This window comes from Triticum aestivum, chromosome 5A (genome assembly GCF_018294505.1).
Source record: "Triticum aestivum cultivar Chinese Spring chromosome 5A, IWGSC CS RefSeq v2.1, whole genome shotgun sequence".
Taxonomy (NCBI): domain Eukaryota; kingdom Viridiplantae; phylum Streptophyta; class Magnoliopsida; order Poales; family Poaceae; genus Triticum; species Triticum aestivum.
The window spans coordinates 256,528,560-256,552,876 of record NC_057806.1 but is presented as its reverse complement, the minus strand read 5'-3'; the positions used below and the strand labels follow the sequence as shown (position 1 = coordinate 256,552,876).

The 24,317-nt window shown below is 50.9% G+C and overlaps 1 protein-coding gene across 1 annotated transcript; it reads right to left on the bottom strand.

The window, feature by feature from the left end:
* Positions 1-347: 347 nt before the first annotated feature.
* LOC123102911 (aspartate carbamoyltransferase, chloroplastic) lies at positions 348-22,298 on the bottom strand. The gene is made up of 5 exons (XM_044524373.1): positions 21,776-22,298; positions 15,063-15,202; positions 13,695-13,868; positions 13,351-13,587; positions 348-760 (listed from the first exon to the last, which is right to left on the bottom strand). Exons 1-5 carry the CDS (start codon positions 22,191-22,193, stop codon positions 653-655), a joined length of 1,077 nt encoding a protein of 358 aa, XP_044380308.1. The 5' UTR covers positions 22,194-22,298; the 3' UTR covers positions 348-652.
* Between the last annotated feature and the right edge of the window lie 2,019 nt (positions 22,299-24,317).

Sequence of the window (24,317 nt, the reverse complement as noted above, 5' to 3'; positions counted from 1 at the left end):
CAAGGCCTAAGAGGTACTCCCTCCGTTCCAAAATAGATGACTCAACTTTGTACTAACCTTAGTATAAAGTTGGGTCATCTATTTTGGAACGGAGGGAGTATGGGGTACAAAAAAGACCCAGGACGGTTCTTGGGTTCCCAAATTATGGAAGTTCAACATTTTGAAAGTTTGCAAACTTTGAACATGTGAATTCTGAAAGGTGAGTGATATATTTCTAACCAAGAGTAACTCAAATAGTTGTCGCAAACTTGTTTGTGAGAAGTAGACTTGAACCATGCAGCCAGAAGCAAAAGCAACTTGAGGTAAAAGCTGTCGAGCTTCAGCAAGCCAAAACAGCAGAGTGTCCATCAGCAAATGAGGAAGCAAACATGGCTGCCTTTTTGTACTGGACCATAATCAGCAAGTGAATTTCGTAGGTAAAATATAATTTTCTTTTCGAACATTGCATTCCATCCTGGGGAAAAGGATGTTCCACATAATAACAGAGAATATTCCTATGGAGCATGTATCATACAATCATTGCTTTATTCTTGCAAGGATCCAACTTTCTTATACCTTGCACAGCACCGAACAGTTGAACTTGGAGCCAATGATTAAGACTACATTTCTGATCCTTTGACATCGCAAAGCTCACGCACCAGGAAAAAGAATGTCAATGGCCAACAAGCAGAAGTTTGAGCAGTGCCATCCTTATGTAGAGGCCATTCTTAGCCTGCCTAAAATATGCAGCCCTTGGATCACTATCAACATCTACTGTGATCTGCAAAACGACAAACATTGAATCCTGCACATTCCAATTTGACACGAGCTAGGAACCAATTAAACCCATGTATCACTATGATACAATACCCAAGCAACCAAGAAATAACATGTCAACTGCCACGAACGTTGATTCCTTCAGAGAAATGAAGGAAATCATAGGTGATTCTCATGAAAAGATAACTTTCACATTGTTAGGTAATTAGTACATGTTGCTGCTCGGATGTGGAAACATCACAGCTGAACAACTTTCCAAGACCCCCCCCCCCCCCCCAAAAAAAAAAAATTTGGTACAGTACGGCTTCTATCTCTTGGAACTCGATGTTGTTGATCCACCAAGAGGTTGACAGGGGTGTTTATATTTATAGCCATGTACAGCATCTGTATTTTCCCCATAGTATAAAAGGCTTTGTGCATATTTCCCTCAAACATACGTGTATAATATACCTATGGGCCCATGGGAATACAAGTTGCTACTTCCTTAACACCAAGAACTGCTTTTGGCTAACCAATTCCCGAGCTCAGAATGGATTCGTGACAGAAAAATGGACCAGTATACTCCATACTGAAGGAGAACTCATTATAATATTTATCTGCCAACTCCGCCTATGTTGTCTCAACATAGCCGGTCCCAATACCGGGTAAAGGAGGGGGGTTGTGATAGGCTTGGCGAGCCAATGTAAAAACTCAGCCACTCTTATGAAGAAGAAACCCAAAAGATTTTCGTTGGGCGTAACCCTCTCAGCGACGCGCCACATCGGAACCCGGGTGTGGTGGCAAATGGGCAAGGGCCGGGCCGTCACCCCCTGGTGGCGCGCCGTATCTTGATCCGGATACGGTGGCAAGTGAGCGAGGATCGGGTCATCGCATCCTTAGGGCGTGTTCGGTAGTTCACCACGGCTGCAAAATCCTCAACTCCGTCGCCCAGATCCAGCAGCCAGCTTCCCACCTAAACTCCTGGATCGACCAATCTGTTCGGTGCGGCAGCTTCTCGCAGCCAGCGATCAACAAGGCCAAAAGGCCAGAAAGTGTTTATTCGGCCCATTTTGACAGGCTTCGTTTCTCTGTGGCCTGGGTATACGTGGGCTACTGACCAAATTGGAAGAGGTGGACGGGGAGGCGAGGGAGCTCAATTGACGACAGAGAAGCTCGTCGCTGATGGTCAGTGGTCGAATCACAGCGGCGAAGCTCGATTCACTGAAGAGAATCTCGTCGCTGACGGCGGCGGACCTGGTCGACGACGGTGGCGGAAGAGGGCGAGCAGGGGCGGGGAAGGGGGAAGAGGAGTCGCGGGTGTGGAGGACTGGAGGGGCTCGAGCATGGGTCACGACGGTGGAGAGCGCGGCCGCCGGCGGTCAAGGTGCTTTGCGCCATCGCCTGCTGCGTGCGGCGGCTAGGGTTGGGGAGGGGGAAGAGGAGTCGCAGGTGCATAGGACTGGAGGGGCTCGAGCGTGGCGGGTCCATCAATCACTTCGCGGTTGCACAGTCACGTAATTCTTTCCAAATCCCGCTTCCCAATTTCCTCAAAGCCAGGTTTTCCCAACTCCGCCGCTCCGTGGATTTTACACGCAGATACGAGCCAGCTTCTCGTTCCAAAATCCAGGAGTGGACCCGTTCGGCTGGACTCCACGGCCGGAAATGTGGATTTGAGAAGCCAGGCAACTACCGAACACGCCCTTAGTGGCGCGCTACATCGGCGCCCGGATATAGTGGAAAATGAGCAAGGGTCTTCGCATTTGACTCGACGAGTGCGAAGGGTAAGGAAGCTAGCCGAGCCTAGGAGGATTCGCTTAGGTAGCTGGAACGTAGGGTCTCTGACACGGAAGCTTCAAGAGCTAGTTGATGCAGTGGTGAGGAGAGGTGTTGATATCCTTTGCGTCTAAGAAACCAAATGGAGGGGATAGAAGGCGAAGGAGGTGGAGGATACCGGCTTCAAGCTGTGGTACACGGGGACGGCCGCAAACAGAAATGGCGTAGGCATCTTGATCAACAAGAGCCTCAAGTATGGAGTGGTAGACGTCAAGAGACGTGGGCACCGGATTATCCTGGTCAAGCTGGTAGTTGGGGACTTAGTTCTCAATGTTATCAACACGTATACCCCGCAAGTAGGTCACAATGAGAACACCAAGAGGGAGTTCTGGGAAGGCCTGGAAGACATGGTTAGGAGTGTACCGATTGGCGAGAAGCTCTTCATAGGAGGAGACCTCAATGGCCACGTGGGTACATCTAACACAGGTTTTGAAGGGGCGCATGGGGGGTTTGGCTATGGCATCAGGAATCAAGAAGGAGAAGATGTCTTAAGTGCTCTAGCCTAAGACATGATTGTAGCTAACACCCTCTTTAGAAAGAGAGAACCACATCTGGTGACTTTTAGTAGTGGCCAACACTCTAGCCAGATTGATTTCATCCTCTCGATAAGAGAAGATAAGCGTGCGTTCCTAGACTGTAAGGTGATACCTGCAGAAAGTGTTGTACCTCAGCATAAGCTGGTGGTTGCTGACTTCCGCTTTCGGATTCATGTCCAGCGGGATAAGCGTGCCAGTCACTAGACCGAAGTGGTGGAAGCTCAAGGGAGAGGTAGCTCAGGCGTTCAAGGAGAGGGTCATTAAGGAGGGCCCTTGGGAGGAAGGAGGGGATGCGGACAATGTGTGGATGAAGATGGCGACTTGCATTCGTAAGGTGGCCTCAGAAGAGTTTGGAGTGTCCAGGGGAAGGAGAAGCGAAGATAAGGATACCTGGTGGTGGAATGATGACGTCCAGAAGGCGATTAAAGAGAAGAAAGATTGCTTCAGACGCCTATACCTGGATAGGAGTGCAGACAACATAGAGAAGTACAAGATGGCGAAGAAGGCTGCAAGGCGAGTTGTCAATGAAGCAAGGGGTCGGGCATATGAGGACCTCTACCAACGGTTCGGCACGAAGGAAGGCGAAAGGGACATCTATAAGATGGACAAGATCCAAGAGAGGAAGACGAGGGATATTGGCCAAGTCAAATGCATCAAGGACGGAGCAGACCAACTCTTGGTAAGGACGAGGAGATTAAGCATAGATGGCGGGAGTACTTCGACAAGCTGTTCAATGAGGAGAATGAGAGTTCTACCATTGAACTAGACGACTCCTTTGATGAGACCAACATGCGTTTTGTGCGGCGAATCCAGGAGTCTGAGGTCAAGGAGGCTTTAAAAAGGATGAAAGGAGGCAAGGCGATGGGCCCTGATTGTATCCCCATTGAGGTGTGGAAAGGCCTCGGGGACATAGCGATAGTATGGCTAACCAAGCTTTTCAACCTCATTTTTCGGGCAAACAAGATGCCAGAAGAATGGAGACGGAGTATCTCTACTATTAAAGGGGGATCGAACATCGTGATGGTTCGACCTCCCCTCGTGGTTCGACACCTCGTTCGATCCCCCCACCTCGTTGGACACGTATCATTGGGCCACCTCCTTCCCACGATCCATCCACGAGACCATGATCGCCTCTCGCGAGAACCGCAACGATCTTTTTACAGCACCTCCCACACTTCCAACCCTCCGGTTTACAAGGGGAAAAACCAAAAAAGAAACAACCCTACCCACGCATGCACGTTTCCTATGCAATCCAGAACTGCCGCTAGACCAGGCAAAATCAACGCACTGGTATGCACACATCTATACATGCACGATCTGCTAGGGCTTCTCCTTATTTCCTGACGACCTGACCATGCATGTTCCTCCTTCCTGGTCATGCTCGCCATCGTGCCAGACGGGAGGCCGCCATGTGCACCGTTTCAATGGTGTTCCTCCTCGAGGAGCGCGTCACTAGCATGACGCGGGCGGGGAAGTGGTGGACGCGCAGGGTTCACGCCTACGTTTGGGGTGGCCATCGCGCTCTACCTCCTGGCCTCTGAACTCACCAGCATCGGTCGCCGCGGCGGCGTTGTCTCTATCGTCTTCATCGAGATGCTCCTGGTGGTCCTCTATAAAGCCCCGAGCCCTGGACAGGGTTGATCGTCGAGGCGGAAGCGGCTGAGGCCCGGAGCCCCCTCGAATTGCCACGACTCATGGAGGAGCAGAAAACAAGCCGGCAGCGTGCCTGAGCTAGGGCAGTGGCGGCTGCAATCCAAGTAGTTTTTTCCCTCATCTCTTATGCTCATTCTCTCTTTGTGGTCTACAAGGGCGTGCTACGGCTGCGCGTACAGACATGGCCATCGCTCTAGCTACATTCATCCCGGTGCAGGACCGCTCGTCTCGGCATCGCAGAATCGCAGGCGAGGGCGCCGGTGACGGCTGCCAGGTGCTCGTGGGGCTACTGAAGGGCGCGGGCGAGGCACATGGTTGATGCTTGGGACAGCTGCGGAGCGGCGTGCGCGAGTGCAGGGCAGGCAGTAGCCAGGGCGGCGGGAGAGGACCTAGGACACGTTGTGTTCATGTAATCATCTTGTTCGTCTCTCCCTTTTGTTCGTCCTGTGTGACTATGTTTTCCTCTTATATCCTGTAGCTCTAACTATGCTTTCCTCTTGCATCCTGTAGCTTTAAGAACGACTTGTGCAGGTAATTTATTTCTGGTCACCAAAACAAGTTTGTTCTTACACTTTGACGTTATGATTTGTCATTATTGACTAACATTGAGAGTACTAATGGGTAGCATGGTATGATCAAGAGAAGGGAATAATTTTCTACAGGTTATTTTGTTAATGATAATGACACGAAATCACCATGAATATTAATATACAGGAGGGAGTACTATTTTATTGGTGTCATTTAATATCTAATTATTTTGTTTCAAATAAAGTACCAAATTTAGTGATTAATTTTTCTTTACCGCGTCATGCACGCATCTCTAATCTTTATGGTGTTGGCTGATGTACATAGACTGTACATGGAACCTTTATGATCTACACTGCCAACTACACCATGTGACAGATTGCTTCAATATAGCTTTTGTCTGCGACGCAAAGAAAATGGTGTGACATGGAGAAGGAAACGAATTGTCTAAGTAATAGAGTTGTCACTTAAGTTTCAGATTCAATTTTAGTCTTTGAAAGTTGTTATCTAAAAAATTTATTCATAAAACTTAGAGCTCATAGAACTTCTATGATACGCCTAAATAAATAATGTATTCGCTATAACCAAACTGATCAAATTATATTATACTCCAAAGTAAAGCACATCAAACATTGATAGTGCAATAATTTGATCGGTAACATCTCTCCCGTGGCAACGCACGGGTATTCGACTAGTATTAGTACCAATCTGCAAGAACAAGGGGGTGTTCAGAGTTGTACTAATTACCGAATTAAGCTGATGAGCCATACAATGAAGCTATGGGAGAGAGTCATTGAGCACCGCTTAAGAAGAATGACAAGCGTGACCAAAAAATCGGTTTGGTTTCATGCATGGGAGGTCGACCATGGAAGCCATTTTCTTGGTACGACAACTTATGGAGAGATACAAGGAGCAAAAGAAGGACTTGCATATGGTGTTCATTGACTTGGAGAAGGCCTATGATAAGATATCGCAGAATGTCATGTGGTGGGCCTTAGAGAAACACAAAGTCCCAGCAAAGTACATTACCCTCATCAAGGACATGTACGATAATGTTGTGTCAAGTGCTCGAACAAGTGATGTCAACACTGACGACTTCCCGATTAAGATAGGACTGCATCAGGGGTCAGCTCTGAGCCCTTATGTGATGGATGAGGTCACAAGGGATATACAAGGAGATATCCCATGGTGTATTCTCTTTGCGGATGATGTGGTGCTAGTTGACGATAGTCGGACGAGGGTAAATAGGAAGTTAGAGTTATGGAGACAAACCTTGGAATCGAAAGGGTTTAGGCTTAGTAGAACTAAAACCGAGTACATGATGTGTCGTTTCAGTACTACTACGTGTGAGGAGGAGGTTAGCCTTGATGGGCAGGTGGTACCTCAAAAGGACACCTTTCGATATTTGGGGTCAATGCTGCAGGAGGATGGGGGTATTGATGAAGATGTGAACCATGAAATCGAAGCCGGATGGATGAAGTGGCGCCAAGCTTTTGGCATTCTCTGTGACAAGAGAGTGCCACAAAAGCTAAAAGGCAAGTTCTACAAGACGACTATTCGACCCGTAATGTTGTACGGCGCTGAGTGTTGGCCGACTAAAAGGCGACATGTTCAACAATTAGGTGTGGCGGAGATGCGTATGTTGAGATGGATGTGTGGCCACACGAGGAAGAATAGAGTCCGGAATGATAATATACGAGATTTGGGGTAGCACCAATTGAAGAGAAGCTTGTCCAACATCGTCTGAGATGGTTTAGGCATATTCAGGGCAGGCCTCCAGAAGCTCCAGTGCATAGCGGACGGCTAAAGCATGCGGAGAATGTCAAGAGAGGTCGGGGTAGACCGAATTTGACATGGGAGGAATCCGTTAAGAGAGACCTGGAGGATTGGAGTATCACCAAAGAACTAGCTATGGACAGGGGTGCGTGGAAGCTTGCTATCCATGTGCCAGAGCCATGAGTTGGTCGCGAGATCTTATGGGTTTCACCTCTAGCCTACCCCAACTTGTTTGGGACTAAAGGCTTTGTTGTTGTTGTTGTTGTACACCAAGCCATATCATTTGGCATAGTATAAGCGGCTTTTGATGGATAAGTCTGTGTACTAGGGTCATTGTGGGGCTGCAGCACATGGTCCTTGTGGCAGTTAGGATAGAGTTCCTGACCATCAAGGACTGGCAGTTAGGATAGCATCTTAGACTGGCATCTTAGACTGGCATCTTAGACTAGCATCTTAGACTGGCATCTTAGCAGCATCTCAGCATATGCTTGGCTGGCTAGCAGCCTATACGTATGTATCCCCAACCCCTCAGGTTGGCATGGCATTGTGTGAGAAATAAACCAACGAAAATTGTCCCAACTCTCCTAGTGTCATCCACAACTATCAATGCTCAGGTTCAAAGGTCTAACAAGTGGTATCAGAGCCTCGTTATCTTGTACCCTGAGCATTTCCTGTGAGAAGCCTAAGTCGGTAGCAGCAGCTGCTCCGTCTGCCTCTGGTTATCTTCCTCCCTCCGGACTGTCGAGCAGCAGTTCGTCTTCAACAGCCTCCTCTTCACGCAACAGGCCCCTGCAGTGAGCCATGTCTGCAGGTCGCTCTCAACACACGGCTACCTCGAGCATACGGCGCCGGCAGGAGGCCGAGCGCGTCGTGGCAGAGGAGCGTGAGCGAGCGGCTATAGCAACAGCTGCTGCGGCAGCAAGGGTGTCGAGGCTGGCTGCAGCGGAGCTGGAAGTGGCCAGAGCGGAGGTAGAAGCAGCCAGGGCGGAGGTAGAAGCAGCAGCAGCACGTGAGGCTACGGCGGATGCCAAGGCACTCCGCGGCGGCTCCGGCAGCTCCAACAGCTCCGCGCCTGCGGACGACGGCGCTGACGCAGACCGCGCCAAAGTGGCGCAAGAGCGAACGGCGCAGTGGACAGCCGTGCACGCCCGCGCTCCAGGTGGAGGTGCGCACCGCGACGGCGGCTGCAACGACCAGGACCGCGGCCTCTACGAGGTCCGGACTGTGGTCAGGGATGTTGGTCCCAGTGCTGGGTGGCCTACCCTCACTAAAACCAACTACGTCGAGTGGGCCGGAATCATGCAGATCAGGCAGTCCAGGACAGCAACGTCGACCACCAAGAGGACCGACGGGCGCTGGACGCCCTCATCGCCGCAGTCCCGCCCGGAATGCAATTCTCGCTTTCCGGCTAGCGGACTGCCAAGGAAGCTTGGGACGCCATCGCCGCGGCACGCATCGACAGCGACCGTGCTCGCAAGTCCACTCTGCAGGCACTTCGTAAGGAGTGGGAGAGCCTGGGTTTCAAGCCAGGTGAGGACGTTGATGACTTTGCTCTCCGTCTCAACGCTCTGCTGCAGAAGTTGGTGAAGTTTGGTGATGCCACCTACACCGAGGAGAGAGCTGTCGAGAAGCTCTTTCGGTGCATCCCTGAGAAGTACAAGCAGATGGCTCGATCGATCGAGTCTTTGCTGGACCTCTCCACGATGACAATCGAGGAGGCGATAGGTCGCCTCAAGGTCGTCGACACCAACGAGCCACATCCTTCCTCGGGGCCCATCACCACCGGCGGGAAGCTGCTCCTAACTCAGGAGCCGTGGGATGCCAGCCTTGGTGACAGGAAGAAGGGGGAGCCTTCTTCCACGACGGGCGGCCGCAAGCGTGGCAAGCAGCGTAAGACGCGAAGAGGCCCCACAGGCAGGGCACAAGGACGTGCCGAAGGTGACGCCCGCGGAGGCGCCAAGGACGGCGCCGCTGGCAAGCCCAAGCCGGCACAAGACAACAGTTGCCACAACGGTGGCCGGTTTGTCCATTGGGCCAATGAGTGTCGGCAACCACGACAAGGCCAGGCTCACGTCGCACAGGCGAAGGAGGAGGAGACGGCTCTGTTCATGGCGCGTGCAAGCATTGGGCTATCTTCAGCGACACCAGTCGCAAAAGCTCTCATCCACCTCGACGAGCCAAAAGCACACGCCCTTCTCGGAGATGGCTCCGGGAAAGACAAGACTACGGGGTGGTGCCTCGACACCGGCGCCACCCACCACATGACCGGTCGAAGGGAATTCTTTGCCGAGCTCGACTTCGATGCGCCAGGCTCCGTCAAGTTTGGGGATGCCTCCGTTGTGGAAATTAAGGGCGTCGGCTCCGTCATCTTCACCACCAAGACGAGAGAACACCGGCTGCTCACCGGTGTCTACTAAATCCCCGCGCTAAGGAACTCCATCAGCTTGGGACAGCTGGATGAGAACGGCTCACGCGTGCTGATTAAGCATGGGGTCCTACGCATCTGGGATCGCCAGGGTCGCCTTCTCGCCAAGGTACCCAGAGGTGAAAATCAACTTTACGTCCTTGATGTGCAGGTGGCACAACCGGTCTGTCTCGTTGTCCGTCGGGACAACGAGGCGTGGCAATGGCATGAGCGCTTTGGGCACCTTCATTTTGAGGCCTTGAAGCGTCTAAGTGCCAAGGAGATGGTACGAGACCTGCCATGCCTCGACCATGTGGAGCAGTTCTGCGACATCTGCGTACTGACGAAGCAGAGACAACTCCCCTTTCCCCAACAGGCGAGTTTTCGGGCCAAGGAGAAGCTGGAGCTCGTGCACGGAGATTTGTGCGGCCCGGTGATGCCAGCCACACCAGGAGGTCGACGCTACTTCCTGCTGCTCGTCGACGATCTCTCTCGCTACATGTGGGCGATGATTCTCGGCAGCAAGGGAGAAGCGGCGGACACAGGCGCGCGCAGGTTGGTGTGGAGGCGGAGAGCGGCCGCAAATTGCGCGTGTTGCGCATTGACAACGGCGGCAAATTCACGGCGGCTGAATTCGCGTCACACTGCGCCGATGAGGGCATCCAGCGCCACTACTCCGCGCCGTACAGCCCGCAGCAAAACGGAGTCGTCGAGCGGCGCAACCAGACGGTTGTGGGGATGGCTCAGGCTCTCCTCAAGCAGAGAGGGATGCCAGCTGTTTTCTAGGGAGAGGCGGTGCTGACGGCCGTCTACATCCTCAACCGCTCGCCTACTAAGGCACTCGACGGCAGGACACCGTACGAGGCCTGGCATGGGCGGGAAGCCGGCAGTCTCCCATTTGCGGGTCTTTGGTTGTCTTGCGTTCGCTAAGGAGCTCGGCCACATCGGCAAGCTCGACGACAGGAGCACTCCAGGAGTCTTCATCGGCTACGCGGAGGGCTCAAAGGCCTACCGCATCCTCGACCCAAAGACACAGCGTGTGCGCACGACGCGAGACGTCGTGTTCAACGAAGGGCGAGGGTGGCAATGGGACAAGGCGGTGGACAACGGCTCGACGCTGACGTATGACGACTTCATTGTCGAGTACGCCCACTTCAAGGAAGCCGGGGGAGCAAGCAGCTCCTCTTCGCCGGGCGCGTCTACCCCGGCCCCCAAAACTGCATCGACTCCGGTGCCTGCTACGCCGACGGCACCACACCTGGCGACGCCACATACTCCAGCCCCGGCAGTCACCACTCCGGGTTCGTCTTCATCAACACCAGCTCACGCAGAGCACAACCCGATGAAGTTCGCTTCCCTGCTCACTCACGACGAGGAGCGTGTCGACGCGTGGTATGAAGGCAAACAGCTGCGGTATCGCACGATGGATGATCTACTCGGCGACCAGCCGGCACCGGGACTGATGCCTACGTGACCTGGAGGCGCAGCTACAACTCGCGTGTGAGGACGGCGAACCACGGTCCTTTGCAGAGGCCGAGAGAGATGCGGCATGGCGCGCCGCGATGCAGTTGGAGATGGATGCGGTCGAGCAAAACCGCACCTGGGAGCTCGCTGACCTCCCTCGTGGTCACCACGCAATCACCCTTAAGTGGGTGTTTAAGCTGAAGAGGGATGGAGCCGGCGCCATCATCAAGCACAAGGCTCGCCTGGTGGCCCGAGGTATCTTGCAGCAGGAAGGAGTCGACTTCGACGACGCCTTCGCTCCTGTGGCACGGATGGAGTCCGTACGACTTCTCCTTGCGCTGGCTGCCCAGGAGGGCTGGCGTGTCCATCACATGGATGTCAAGTCGGCATTCCTCAACGACGACTTGAAGGAGGAAGTCTACGTGCATCAGCCACCGGGATTTGCGATTCCCGGCCAGGAGGGCAAGGTACTCCGCCTGCGCAAGGCTCTCTATGGCCTACGGCAGGCACCTAGGGCGTGGAACGCCAAGCTGGACTCCACGCTAAAGAAGATGGGCTTCGAGCAAAGCCCGCATGAGGTTGCCGTCTACCGACGGGGCAGTGGAGGAAATGCCCTGCTGGTGGGCGTCTATGTTAACGACTTGGTGATCACCGGCACCAAAGATGCAGAGGTGGCGGCGTTCAAGGAAGACATGAAGGCCACCTTCCAGATGAGTGATCTGGGGCTCCTCTCCTTCTATCTGGGATTGAGGTGCACCAGGACCACTCCGGGATCGCGCTTCGACAGTCCGCCTACGCCAAGCGCATCGTTGAGCTAGCTGGGCTCACCAACTGCCACCCAGCTCTCACTCCGATGGAGGAGAGGCTGAAACTGAGCCGCGACAGCACGACGGAGGAAGTGGATGCTACGCAGTACCGACGCCTTGTGGGGAGCCTTCGCTACCTCACCCACACACGGCCGGACTTGGCATTCTCCGTCGGCTATGTCAGCCGGTTCATGGAGCGACCGATGTCGAAACACCAGCAGGCAGTGAAGAGGATCGTCCGCTATGTAGCAGGGACCCTCGACCACGGCCTCCACTACCCTAGGTGTCCGGGGGCGGCACACTTCGTCGGGTACAGTGACAGCGACCACGCCGGCGACATTGACACCAGCAAGAGCACGAGCGGGATCCTCTTCTTCCTCGGCAAGTGTCTTGTGAGCTGGCAATCAGTCAAGCAGCAGGTGGTGGCCCTGTCCAGCTGTGAGGCTGAGTACATAGCGGCCTCCACCGCCTGCACTCAGGCGCTCTGGCTCGCTCGACTGCTTCTTGTTCAAGACACCAGAACGGTGCAGCTCCTGGTGGACAGCAAGTCCGCCATGGCCCTGGCAAAGAACCCCGTGTTCCACGAACGGAGCAAGCACATCTGACTGAGGTATCACTTCATCCGCAGCTGTGTGGAAGAAGGGAGCATCGAGGCAAGCTACATCAACACCACGGACCAGCTCGCAGACCTGCTCACCAAGCCTCTTGGGAGGGTCAAGTTCCTCGAGCTTTGCTCCAGGATCGGGATGATTCAACTCTCCCACAAGACAACATACAAGACTTAGGGGGAGAATGATGGATAAGTCTGTGTACTAGGGTCGTTGTGGGGCTGCAGCACATGGTCCTTGTGGCAGTTAGGATAGAGTTCCTGACCATCAAGGACTGGCAGTTAGGATAGCATCTTAGACTGGCATCTTAGACTAGCATCTTAGACTGGCATCTTAGCGGCATCTCAGCATATGCTTGGCTGGCTAGCAGCCTATAAGTATGTATCCCCAACCCCTCAGGTTGGCATGGCATTGTGTGAGAAATAAACCAACGAAAATTGTCCCAACTCTCCTAGTGTCATCCACAACTATCAATGCTCAGGTTCAAAGGTCTAACAGCTTTCTGAATATTTCCCTCACCCATACGTGTATAATATACCTATGGTCACATGGGAATCCAAGTTGCTACTTGCTTAATATCAAGAACTACTTTTGGCTAACCAATTCCCGAGCTCCGAATGGATTGGTCATAACTAAATTGACCAGTATACTACACCAAGCCATATCATTTGACATGGTAACTACCTTCGTTCACAAATATAAGATGTTCTAACTTTTTTCTGAATCGGATGTTTATAGACATGTTTTAGTGTGTTTGTTCAGTCATTTCAGTCCCTATGTAGTCCATATTGAAATATCCAAAACATCTCATATTTGTGAACAGAGAGAGTACTAATTAGACATAACAGATTACTTCAGCACCCCAATTCAAAGACTCGTTAAATATTGGATTAAGCCTTTGACAATCAAAAACTCCCCAGTGACACAACGGGATTGAGATGCAACATAAGGTGACACTCATAATAATAAACAATCATTTCTGCGATGTATGTGAAAGGATAACTGCTGACCTCATCCAGCCTTGGAAGGGGATGCATGATAACAGCATGCTTTGGCAGCACACCTAAAACCTTCTTATCCACAATATATTTCCCACGAGCTGCCTCATAGTGATCGATCCTCTCTCCGAATCTTTCTTTTTGAATGCGTGTTTGATAAATTACATCACACCTGGATGCCACATCCAATAAATCTGAACTTTCTTCCCATTCAACACCTTGTGAAGTTAAGTACTCCTTAATATCATCCTTTGAACAAGAAGAAATACAAACAACAATCCATTTATTCCATCGGACTACAATAGAATTCAAAAGAAAAGAGGCCAGACAATATTAATTATTGGGGATAAAAGTACCTTCATTTTTACAACATCTGGAGATACGAAGTATATCTTAATGTTCTGGTACTTAGCGATCAAATAGGCCAGAGAACGAACAGTTCTCCCATTGGCAAGGTCTCCAACCAAACCAAGTTTGATTCCATCTAGCCTACCAATCTCTCTCTTTATTGTATATACATCCAACAAAGCCTGAATGAAAGAATGAACATATCAACTACAAAGAATGCAAAAGTGGTACTTCAGCATGATGTAACAACAGAAAGTAGATTCCAATGAGCACAAACAAACTATATTTACCAACATGATGAATTAGACAAAGAGGTGGTGGACGAACTAATGGGTAATGGGCACAAACAATTAGCTGAAAACCCGTTGACTTCCATTCAATATAGAAGGCGTACAGATACACTTTCAGTACATAAGGCGTGCAAGCGAGTTTAATGTATGTTCTCTCTTTCTTTCACAATTTATCTTCACCATCAAATCAATCTTTACGAGCAACTATTCTCTCTCGTGATCATAACACATGAATACATGGGTATTGTGGTCATCAACTTCTAGTTTATCGCGGCCGAATAGCCTCTTTAATACATAATCCTGGTCCTTGTTTGTAAAGCGTCCTGCTTTAGACGCTTAGGCGTTGCTTAAGTGATAAGGCGCTCTGGCAGCACCTTAGAAATATGCCCAATTTAGGCGCCGCTTAGGCGTCAGAGCAGGTGATGCTTGCCTTAGGTCTCTTTACCACCTTATAAACAATGATCCTGGTAAAAATACAGTATAAAAAGAAACAAACGGGGATGGGGTTGTCACAGCAGAAATTTGTATGGTGATGCCAACAGAATGAAATTCTGCTCAATTTACACAGAAACCTTCAAAAGTACAGGACAGCACATTGCATATTCCAGAAAGGTTTATAATCCATGACTTGTCGACATTACTATAGATAATTTTATTCTTCCAAATAATATGGCCAATTGGGAAATACTAGGATAGCCTCAACCAAGTGCTAGAGGCAGACACAGAAGTGTATCGCTCATTTATACTAACGATTAAAGAAAGGCTGCAGAACTGTCAACAAAATTGCCATCATCACCCTACCATGAAGCATCATTCATCAACTCAATTCTACAAAGAAAGCATGGCAAAACAGAAACTGGATCCAAAATCAGCCTATAGTATGAATTGACAATATCTGATCAACACCTAATACTACCAAAAAAGGGAATGCCATCACATGGTTCACTGACCATTCACTATAGCACCTACCCTCAAATAAAAGTTGCAAATTCCTTGTTAGAAGAACTGTCTTATTCTAAGAATGTGGACATTGCTTCGGTGCTTCCCAATAAAAGGAGCAGGAAGAGTTAGCAACATAATAATTACCTGAGTAGGATGTTGCCCTGGCCCATCACCTGCATTAATAACCGGAATTTCTGCAGTAGCCGCTGCTCTTCTGGCAGCTCCACTTTCAAAATGTCTCAGAACGATAATATCAGAATAACCTTCAACGGTTCTTATGGTATCTGCATTGGTTATACATGGTTTGACATAATGTTTGTTTAAAAAACACGCATTACTTTGAATGGAGTACAAGTAAGAGCATCTCCAGCAGATCACCCAAAAACTCTTTCCCCAATAAGCGGTTATTAGGGCTCTCCCACTAAATTTATTGGGTTTCATAGGTGTACTGCTATAGCAGATCCTCTCTCTCCCTCCCTCCCTCCCTCCCTCCCTCCCCCTCTCCCTCTCCCTCTCATGTGCATGGAAGATACCAGCGGAGCTCCGGCGACAGGTGGCACGGTGGGGCAGGGGACCAGTGCAGGCAGAGCGGGCAGAGCGGGCGGGCGGCGGCAGGCGGGCGACAAGGTGGCGATGGTGCGGCGGCGGCACTGCGCCAGGCAGCAGCGGTGGCATGGTGTGTTATTACCAACTAGCAAGAGCACAGGGACTCTGATTTGGGAATCAGTTTCTGGTCTGCGATGGATGCAGCTAGCTAGGCTTCACCCCTTATTTATAGGGGAAAGCAACTAGTACAGAACCACCTCAGTGGCTTTCTTACAGCCTAAGACATCTTGACTTGACCCACTTACTTGTAGCCTAAAACACAGGCTTGACTCACTAGCTTACTACCTAGGGAAAAGACTCGACTCATTGACTGACTGCTGCAAGGATTGCTCTTAACAATTCCCCCCTATCCTTGCAAATCAGACTTGAATTGATTTGGACCATCCCAATCCTAGCACACAGCTCATGGAATTTCACCCGCCCTAGTGTTTTCATTAGAATGTCAGCGAGTTGGTCTGTGGTGTTGATGTAGCTGTCGTTGATGACACTCCCATTCACCAAGCAGTCCCCGATGAAATGGTACCGCAAGTCGATATGTTTGCTGCATTATGATAGACCGGGTTCTTGGCCAGCGCCAAGGCGGACTTGTTGTCCCCCATTAGCCCGACTGCCTCGACTTCTCTCCCATGGAGTTCACCAAGCAGCCAAGCCAGCCAAGTCCTTGTGTTGCGGCAGATGTGGCAACCACATACTCTGCCTCACAGGAGGTCAGAGCCACCACTCGTTACTTGAGTGACTGCCAGCTCACCAAATTACTACCAAGAACACCGTGCCACTCGCGCTCACCGGCGAGGTCACTGTCACTTTAACAAATCAGCCGTGTCTCTCCAGTCTTCCGCCTATAGCATAGACCGTGGTGGCTGGTGCTAGCGACATAGCGAAGGATGCACTTCACTGTTGTTGCTCCACCACCTTCTCACACGCATTTCTGATTTCCTCCTCCCAATTCTCTGGTAATGTATATCCTCTCAACTAGAATAGGTTCAGTTAGTTAGACTCTTAGCGTTGATGGTGTATGTTACCCTCAACGCTACCCTCCTCACCGTCCGGTTCTCCCGAAGCACAACATGGTGACGCACGACCAACGTGGGATCTTCCTGCCCCGTCGCTACGCCAACCTTTGCTTCCGACGTGATCTCATCGGTTCCCCGCTCGGCTCGTGTTGCCCTGCGTGATCCTCACTGGACTGCGGCCATGCAGGTGGAGCTTGACACCCTGCACGCCAACCAGACTTGGACGCTTGTCCCTCGGTCCCATGGCGCCAACCTCGTCACCATAAAGTGGGTATTCTGTCAGAAGTTTCACCCCGATGGTTCCCTGGACATGGTTCCCTAAACAGGTACAAAGCGAGGTGGATCGTGCGCGGGTTCGCTCAGCCCGCCAGCGCGGACTTCTCGGAGACTTTCTCCCCCGTTGTCAAGTTGGCCTCCACTCGCTTCCTCCATTCACGCGGTCCTACAGGAGTGTATTATGTGTCAACAGCCGACCGGTCGGTTTCGCTGACGCCGCTCACCCCGACGACGTCTGTGTGTTATCTCGTTCCCTCTACGGACTCAAGCAGCCGTCGTGCGCATGGTGCCATCACATTGTTGTGTTCCTCGGCATACTTGGCTTCCGCGCAACAACATCAAACACGTTGTTGTTCATGCTTCATCACGGAGATCATGTAGCCTACCTCCTCCTGTACGTCGATGATATTGTCATCATCGCATCGCACGTTGCTCTTCTTCATGATGTCATTGCCTAGCTGAGTGCCAAATTCCAGTTCAAGGACCTCGGCGCTCTGCATTTCGTCCTCGACATCAATGTCCGCCGCCGCAACGCCCCCGGCTTCTTCCTCCATCAGGAGGAGTACGCTATCGACCTACTTGATCACGTGGGCACGACTTGATCATGTGGGCATGACGGCTGCAGACCGGCCTCCACGCCGGCCGAGGCCAAGCCCAAGCTGTCTGCCGCCGACGGCAAGCCCACTGATAATGTCACAGCATTATCGGTGTGTGATAATATCTCACTCTGACATCTGCTACACCGTGCAGCAGGTTTGGCAGCACATGCATGCACCTCATGACGTGCACTGGGCGCTCATCAAACAGATACTTCGGTACATCCGCGGCACGCCGGGCTTCGGCCTTCATCTCCGTGCGTCCGCCTCCTTCGAGCTCGTTGCGTACACCGACGCCGATTAGGGTCCAGCAGCCGGTCTTTCACACCTTCCTCAAAGCCAATGAACACAGTAGGAGAGCTCCGGTCATTGAGCTTACGCAGGTCCCCAGTTCCTTAACATATGCTAAGCACCCAAAGGTGCGAAGGTAGCGGACAGCCGGCTTGCGGCCGTGCCACGCCTCGTAAGGCGTCTTCGAGCAAGGAATTTGGTGGGAGCACAATTGAGAAGCAAGACAGCAATGCTCACAGCCTCCCCCCAAAATTCAGCTGGCATGCTCCTCTGTTTCAGCAGAGCACATGCCATTGCCACCACCTTCTAGTTCCGCCACTCGACGACACCATTCTGTTGCGGCGTGTAAGGTGCAAGGTGCGGAGAAGTAGCGTTGGGTGCCTTCATCAGCACAATAGACAACACAATAGATAGCAAACTCCATTTTGGTAAAATCATCGTCATTGTCCATGCGGAACATGCGCAATTTACATCCACTCTAAGCTTTTGCTTCTGCTCGAATTATTTTATGGCATCAGGTGCATTATTCTTGGCAGCCAAGAGCTTCACCCACAAGTAGCGAGTGGTGTCGTCCACCAGCAGCAAGAAGTAGCGCCATCCTCTAGGTGTCGGCAAAACGGGACTGCAAAGGTCGCCATGGACGAGCTCAAGAAGCTCCTATGTGTGGTACCTTGCTTGCTAAGGAAATGTGCCGCAGCCATGCTTAGTGATGACACCCATGTCGCAGAGCTGCTCCCCGTGATCCTGCCATGGCAGCCCGCGTGTCATAGTGAGGTGTCCCATCTTCTCCAATGCGTCAAAATTGAGATGCCAATATCTCTCATCACACCACCAAGTGATGTCGTCGTGGCGGGCAGAGAGGCATATTGGGCAGGCCACCTGAAGATGTAGGAGGTAAAGGCGATTCTGGCCATGCCTAACCCAAACAAGGAGTCGACCTTGTTGATCCCAAATTCAAAGCACATCTCTTCTGGTCAGCACACATGCATCGCTCTCATCAAGCTGACCAATGTTGTTGATCGGGTTCTTCAGCCATGGGATGAAGTAAACGCCACTGGGGGCCTTGTGTTCCGTTGTTCTTGCCAGCGAAGATGATGGTGCCAATGCCCCTGATTTCGACGATTTTAGCATCGCCAAATTTGACAGTGCCAGTGACCGTTAGGTCAATTTCAGCAAAGGCATCGCCATGGCCTCTACATGGTTTGTGGCGCCGCTGTCGAGGTACCCGCCCTCGATTCGCTCATCGTCGTTGTTTGTGCCGAGGTAGGCTTTCGCCTTCGGCTCATCGATGTGAAGGGGAGCATGCTCTGGAGCTAGAGTGGTACTATCCTACACCACTATGGCTGAGGCTAGAACAATGTTGTCATGCATCACCATGGCTGAAGTGGAGTGATGTTGTCCTGTACCTCCATGGTTGGGGCTGAAGTGACGTTGTCCTGCACCTCTGTTGCTAGGGCTGGAGCGGCACGGACCTGAGCCATGACGAGAGCAGGCTCATCATGTTCCTCTGCTTGGGCCAGGAGAGCCCTGTTTCTCCTAGGCTGCTTGCACTCCTTGGCCCAGCCATGACGCCTACAATTGTGGCATGTGTCATCGTGTGCGCCATCCCTGGGTGCCGCGTGATCATGACCACCTTCTCCACCCTTCTTCCGTTGTGGTCACCATCGATGGTGTACACTACCGCACGCAGGCCTGGAGTAGCTGCTCCCTTGGCGAACTTTCATCTTCTTCAGCCACTGCTGCTTGGTGAGAAGAAGCCTGTCATGCCCATGTGGAGGCTCCTGCGACTCGAGACGGTTCTACGCCGCCTTCAACCAACCAGTGACCTCTTCAAACAACAACTCAAAGATGTCGAGGAGGATCTCGATCAAAAGAGCAAGCTAGGAGAACTTGAGTGACACAAGTCACAAGAATTTCTCGATGGTTTCAGATTCATCTATCGGTTCTACGAGAGTGGCGAGGCTTGTGACGAGGTTGGTGAGGCGCAGCGCAATGTCGGAGACGGACTCCCTTTCATGGAATGAGATCGTCTCAAATTCCTTCCTCGACTGTTGTGCCTTGCCCTTCCGCACGCGATCCATGCCGACACGCATGGCTCGGACTGCCTCCCAAGCCTCCTGCGCGCTCCGCTTGACAGCCAGGCTGGCCATCATCTCTGGCGGTACCGCGTGCAAGATGGCCTCCAGCGCCATTCGACCTTCCTACAAGTCGTAAGCGCCAAGCTCGATAGCCTCCCGGAGGCCCCGAGCCTGCAGCATGACTTTCATGCGAAGGCTCTATTCGGCGTTGTTCGTTCGTGTCAGCGTCGGGTACTTGCCACCGCCAAGATTCTTAATGACACGCTCAACGACAACCTCGCACGTTCCAACATCACGGTGGCGCGGTTGTCTTGGTGGTGGTGAGGGGGAATGGCACCGTGGCTAGGGAGTTGGACTACGGGCAGCGCCCTGACCTAAAACTAACATCTCTTAGGATCCTCACCTTAATCAGCTCTGATGCTAATTGTTAGCAGCAACTAGCAAGAGCACAGGTGATTCTGATTGGGAACTCAGTTTCTGGGCTGAGATGGATGCAGCTGGCTAGGCTTTACCCCATATTTATAGTTGAAAGCAACTAGTACAGAACCACCTCCATGGCTTTCTTACAGCCTAAGACATCTTGACCCACTGACTTGTAGCCTAAGACACAGTCTTGACTCGCTAGCATAGTACCTAAGGAAAGACTGACTGACTGCTCCAAGGATTACTCTTAACATGGTGGTGGTGCGGCACGGCAGTGGGCGGCGCAGTTTGGCAGTCCGGCAGCGACGTGCGGCAGCGGCGCAGTGGTCGGCGGTGATTGGCAGCGGCCCGCTGACATGGCATGTATTGGAAAAGGTATTGGGAACTTCCACTCTATGTAGAGAGAGGGGGCGGGGGTGGGAATAGGGAATCTGTTGGAGCGTGTTTTCTGTGCAAACTTCCTCTATAAAATGAAATTTTTGGCAAAAGGGAAGCTGCTGGAGATGCTCTAAGAATCCAAAAAAAAATCCAGGTATAATCTGGGAAACGTTATTTAAAAAATTAAATAATACTCCCTCTGTAAAGAAATATAAGAGCGTAGATCACTAAAGTAGGATTAATCAACCGTGTGGTCCCTACATCAAAACCAGCAGGAACTGCACATTCATATCATCCAAGAAAAATAAATTCACAATGATTGAAGTAAACTAGTAAGGGTGGCCCTATCTTTTAACAATGGAATTGGATGGACGCAATTATATGAACATGGTAGCCAATCTATAATTAAAGTAGGATGTTCCCAATTGTAGTTCATAATAATTTATATAAGCATGAAGGGGAGCCTTGGCGCAGTGGTAAAGCTGCTGCCTTGTGACCATGAGGTCACGGGTTCAAGTCCTGGAAACAGCCTCTTACAGAAATGCAGGGAAAGGCTGCGTACAATAGACCCAAAGTGGTCGGACCCTTCCCCAGACCCTGCGCAAGCAGGAGCTACATGCACTGGGGCTGCCCAATAATTTATATAAGCATCCACCCCCCACCCCATCTGTATAGTTCACTCCACACCAGCATGTAAGAATTTTCTCAATTGTTAAATAATTAAGGTTGAGAGCCAACTAGTTCCAGTAGCTGACTTTTCTTTGATGGCCTCACCAAACATGGCAGATAACCCATGTTTGTTTCACTGTAAGTCGTATACAGACTACCCAAAATTTTCTACTTTACAGATCCAAGGAAGTGATGATGACCTCCTCAAATAATCTTCACAATGGTTCTAAGGAAATCCCAGGTCCTCAAAGTTTCATAATTTGCTACAACTCGCAGTTATTGCACAACTAGTGCCTAGTTAAAATCTCACTTGAAAATCAAAACCGATGTTCCTCCATAACCCACAAAATTTGCATTTCCTCACCACCAACCGGCATCGCCCAACCACTACCCATCCTCATTCACTCTCAAAATAACTACAATTAGAATCAAAATTTCAGCTTGTCCATTCCACGTGAAGGTCAGAAGGCAGCAATTAGCACAAATGCTCAAGGCAAGGCCTGACAAGATACTTTTAGGCAACTCACCTTCTAGGGTCTCGCCCTTGGCAGCGGACGAGAACTCGCGAGCGTTCTCGGTAGTGAGCACCTCCCCGCCAAGACGGCGCATGGCGGCCTCGAAGGAGAGGCGCGTGCGGGTGGAGGGCTCGTAGAAGAGCGTGGCCATGAGGTACCCCTCAAGGACGCGGCTCCGGAACCCGTGGGAGCTGCGCTCCACGGCCTCCATCTCCCGCGCCACCTCAAAGATCTCATTAAGCGCCTGCCGATCGAACTGCTGCGCCTCGATCACATCTCCGAGTTGCAGGGAAGCCGTGAGGGGCGACGGAGACAGCGAAGCTGGGGCGGCGACCGCGCGGCGGGGATAGGATGAGGAGGGCTTGAGCTGGGGTCTCCACGAGGGGATGGGGAGGTGGGGATGAGGGAGGATGACCCGGATGGCCGCCATGGGGGAGTGGCCGGAGCTAGGGTTTAAGGTTTTAGGAGTCGGGGGAGGTTTGCTTTGGTTTGCTTTCCGCCTGACCTTTTTAGACCTGCCGATGATCGGAGAAGAGTAGTACTAGGTCTTTTTTTCTATCTACTAGTCTACTCCTTCCATCTCATATCGTTAGTACTTCCTCCGTTATGAATTACTTGTCTTCGATTTGTCTAGATACAGATGTATCTAGACTCATTTTAGTGTTAGATACCTCTGTATCTAGACAAATCTAAAACAAGTAATTCGGAACGGAGGGAGTATGTAGTACTATATTTATTTAGGCGTCCTATTTTATGAATCCACTTGAGTTCGTGCACCCCTCTATCCTGTCGCTGCCATCTGTTGGATTCAAATCCTCCATCTGTAGTGCGTTGAAGCAATTCTTGCAATAAGACGCCCGCCTTCAGCCTAGCACACCCACGCGATTTGCAAAAAAGACCCTCACCCCGCGGGCTTGTCTCCCACCTCCGGCCCTCGGATCGTTCTGAACGGCATGGCTGAGAAAATCACCTCCTACGATGTGCTGCAACTAAGCAGCACCATTGCGGTTACCACAGTTCAGGACGACTAATCTTATTTGATGATAACGGATGGAACCTGCTTGCCCTCCTCCCTCTAGTGATCACAACGCCCTAAATTTTCCTTCCTATCTATTAATCTGGACTGAAGATCCATCTCCTTTGCTGTGATGTGTCTCCCTAGAACACTAACATCTGCAGAAAATGGACTGAACTTACTGTTTCGAAGATTTATCATGTAAATGCATGCGTGATGGCACGGAACTGGACAATACATTGCAAACTTAACTGAGGGAAGGACAACCATTTATGATGTCTTTTGGTAATCTTCAGAAAGTAGCAGATGTATATCAAGCTGAGATGGAGGCATGTGTTCAAACACTCTGAACCTACCTACTGAAGTTGTAATCAATCGGGACAAATGCTCAAAACCGGAAGCATGCTCTTCTTGTAACTCTGTAAGTCTGTGAGTTAATCATTATCAATTTACAGGTAGTGAGTTCGATGATTCAGTTCCGCTATTAGGTGTTTAGTAGCAGAAGTAGCATACGCAAAATTTGCCAGCAACATATATCGGATTTGTAATGCAAATGTTAGTACGAACCACGCCTGGAGCACCTCAGATTACAAAACCACATCAACTTCAACAATGGCATTGACCAAAATTCCAAAACGAGAGTAACGTTCACCAACATCTTTACATTCACTTTCTGAATTTTGCATTCACCAACACGTGTCGTTCTCATCTCGCTGGGCACACCCAAACAATGCAATTGCAATCAGCGGAAAGAGGGGATCATCTATAAAGGGCTAATTATGTGGAGGTGATAGAGGCTAAGGTGTCCCGATGTTTCGATGAGATGGTGGCTATCGTTTTTTGTGGGAGTCGACCTTGACGATCCGACTACGAACGTGTGAGACGTCGCGCCTTAGCAATCGCTAAACCAACTTCCGAGGGTTATTGACCACGCCGGAGCACGATCAACCTGACCACGAGGGTCTGTTTCCTGCGAGCAAACGAAGAACAAGCAAGAAACTGAGATTGCAATCGGGATATTGCGAATATAAGATGAAAGCTTTATTGATCAAGGTGGGGTTCTGTGACGTCTTGGTCTGGTCGTTGGACACAAACAAAGTACGCGAAGTTGCAGCTATGGCGAACTTTTAATCTAAACAAAACCCAAAGTCTAAACGACGCCCTAAGGGCTGTATATATGGAGGAAGAGGGGGGAATTTCGTGGCCCTTGAGGGTGGGGTCCGAAACCAACCCTAACTCTTGTTTCCCCACACATACGGACTCTAAAAATAGCCTATACTTAAGTATTTCGAAATTACATGGGCCTGGCCCATTAATAAGGTGACGCAGCACCTAGAATAGCCTATGGACGAATATTATGAAGTGGCATCTTGTATATTTCGTCCAAGGCTTCATGCACTCCTTATGGCGGCTTCAAAGTCCTGAAATCATCACTTGTAACTCCGTTCTTGATCCCCTTGCGCATGCCATCAACTCCATGCGTGTTCTTGCTCCAATGTTCATCCTTCTCCAAGCTAGGCCCTTCATTTGTAAGCAAAA

What these genes read in the sequence shown, in the direction of transcription:
- LOC123102911 (XM_044524373.1), bottom strand. Translation starts at nt 22,193, where the DNA reads ATGGCGGCCATCCGGGTCATCCTCCCTCATCCCCACCTCCCCATCCCC. An exon ending in CAGATGTTGTAAAAATGAAG is followed by an intron (nt 13,588 to 13,694) that starts GTACTTTTATCC and finishes TCTTGTTCAAAG; the next exon opens with GATGATATTAAGGAGTACTT. An exon ending in CCCTTCCAAGGCTGGATGAG is followed by an intron (nt 761 to 13,350) that starts GTCAGCAGTTAT and finishes GTCGTTTTGCAG; the next exon opens with ATCACAGTAGATGTTGATAG.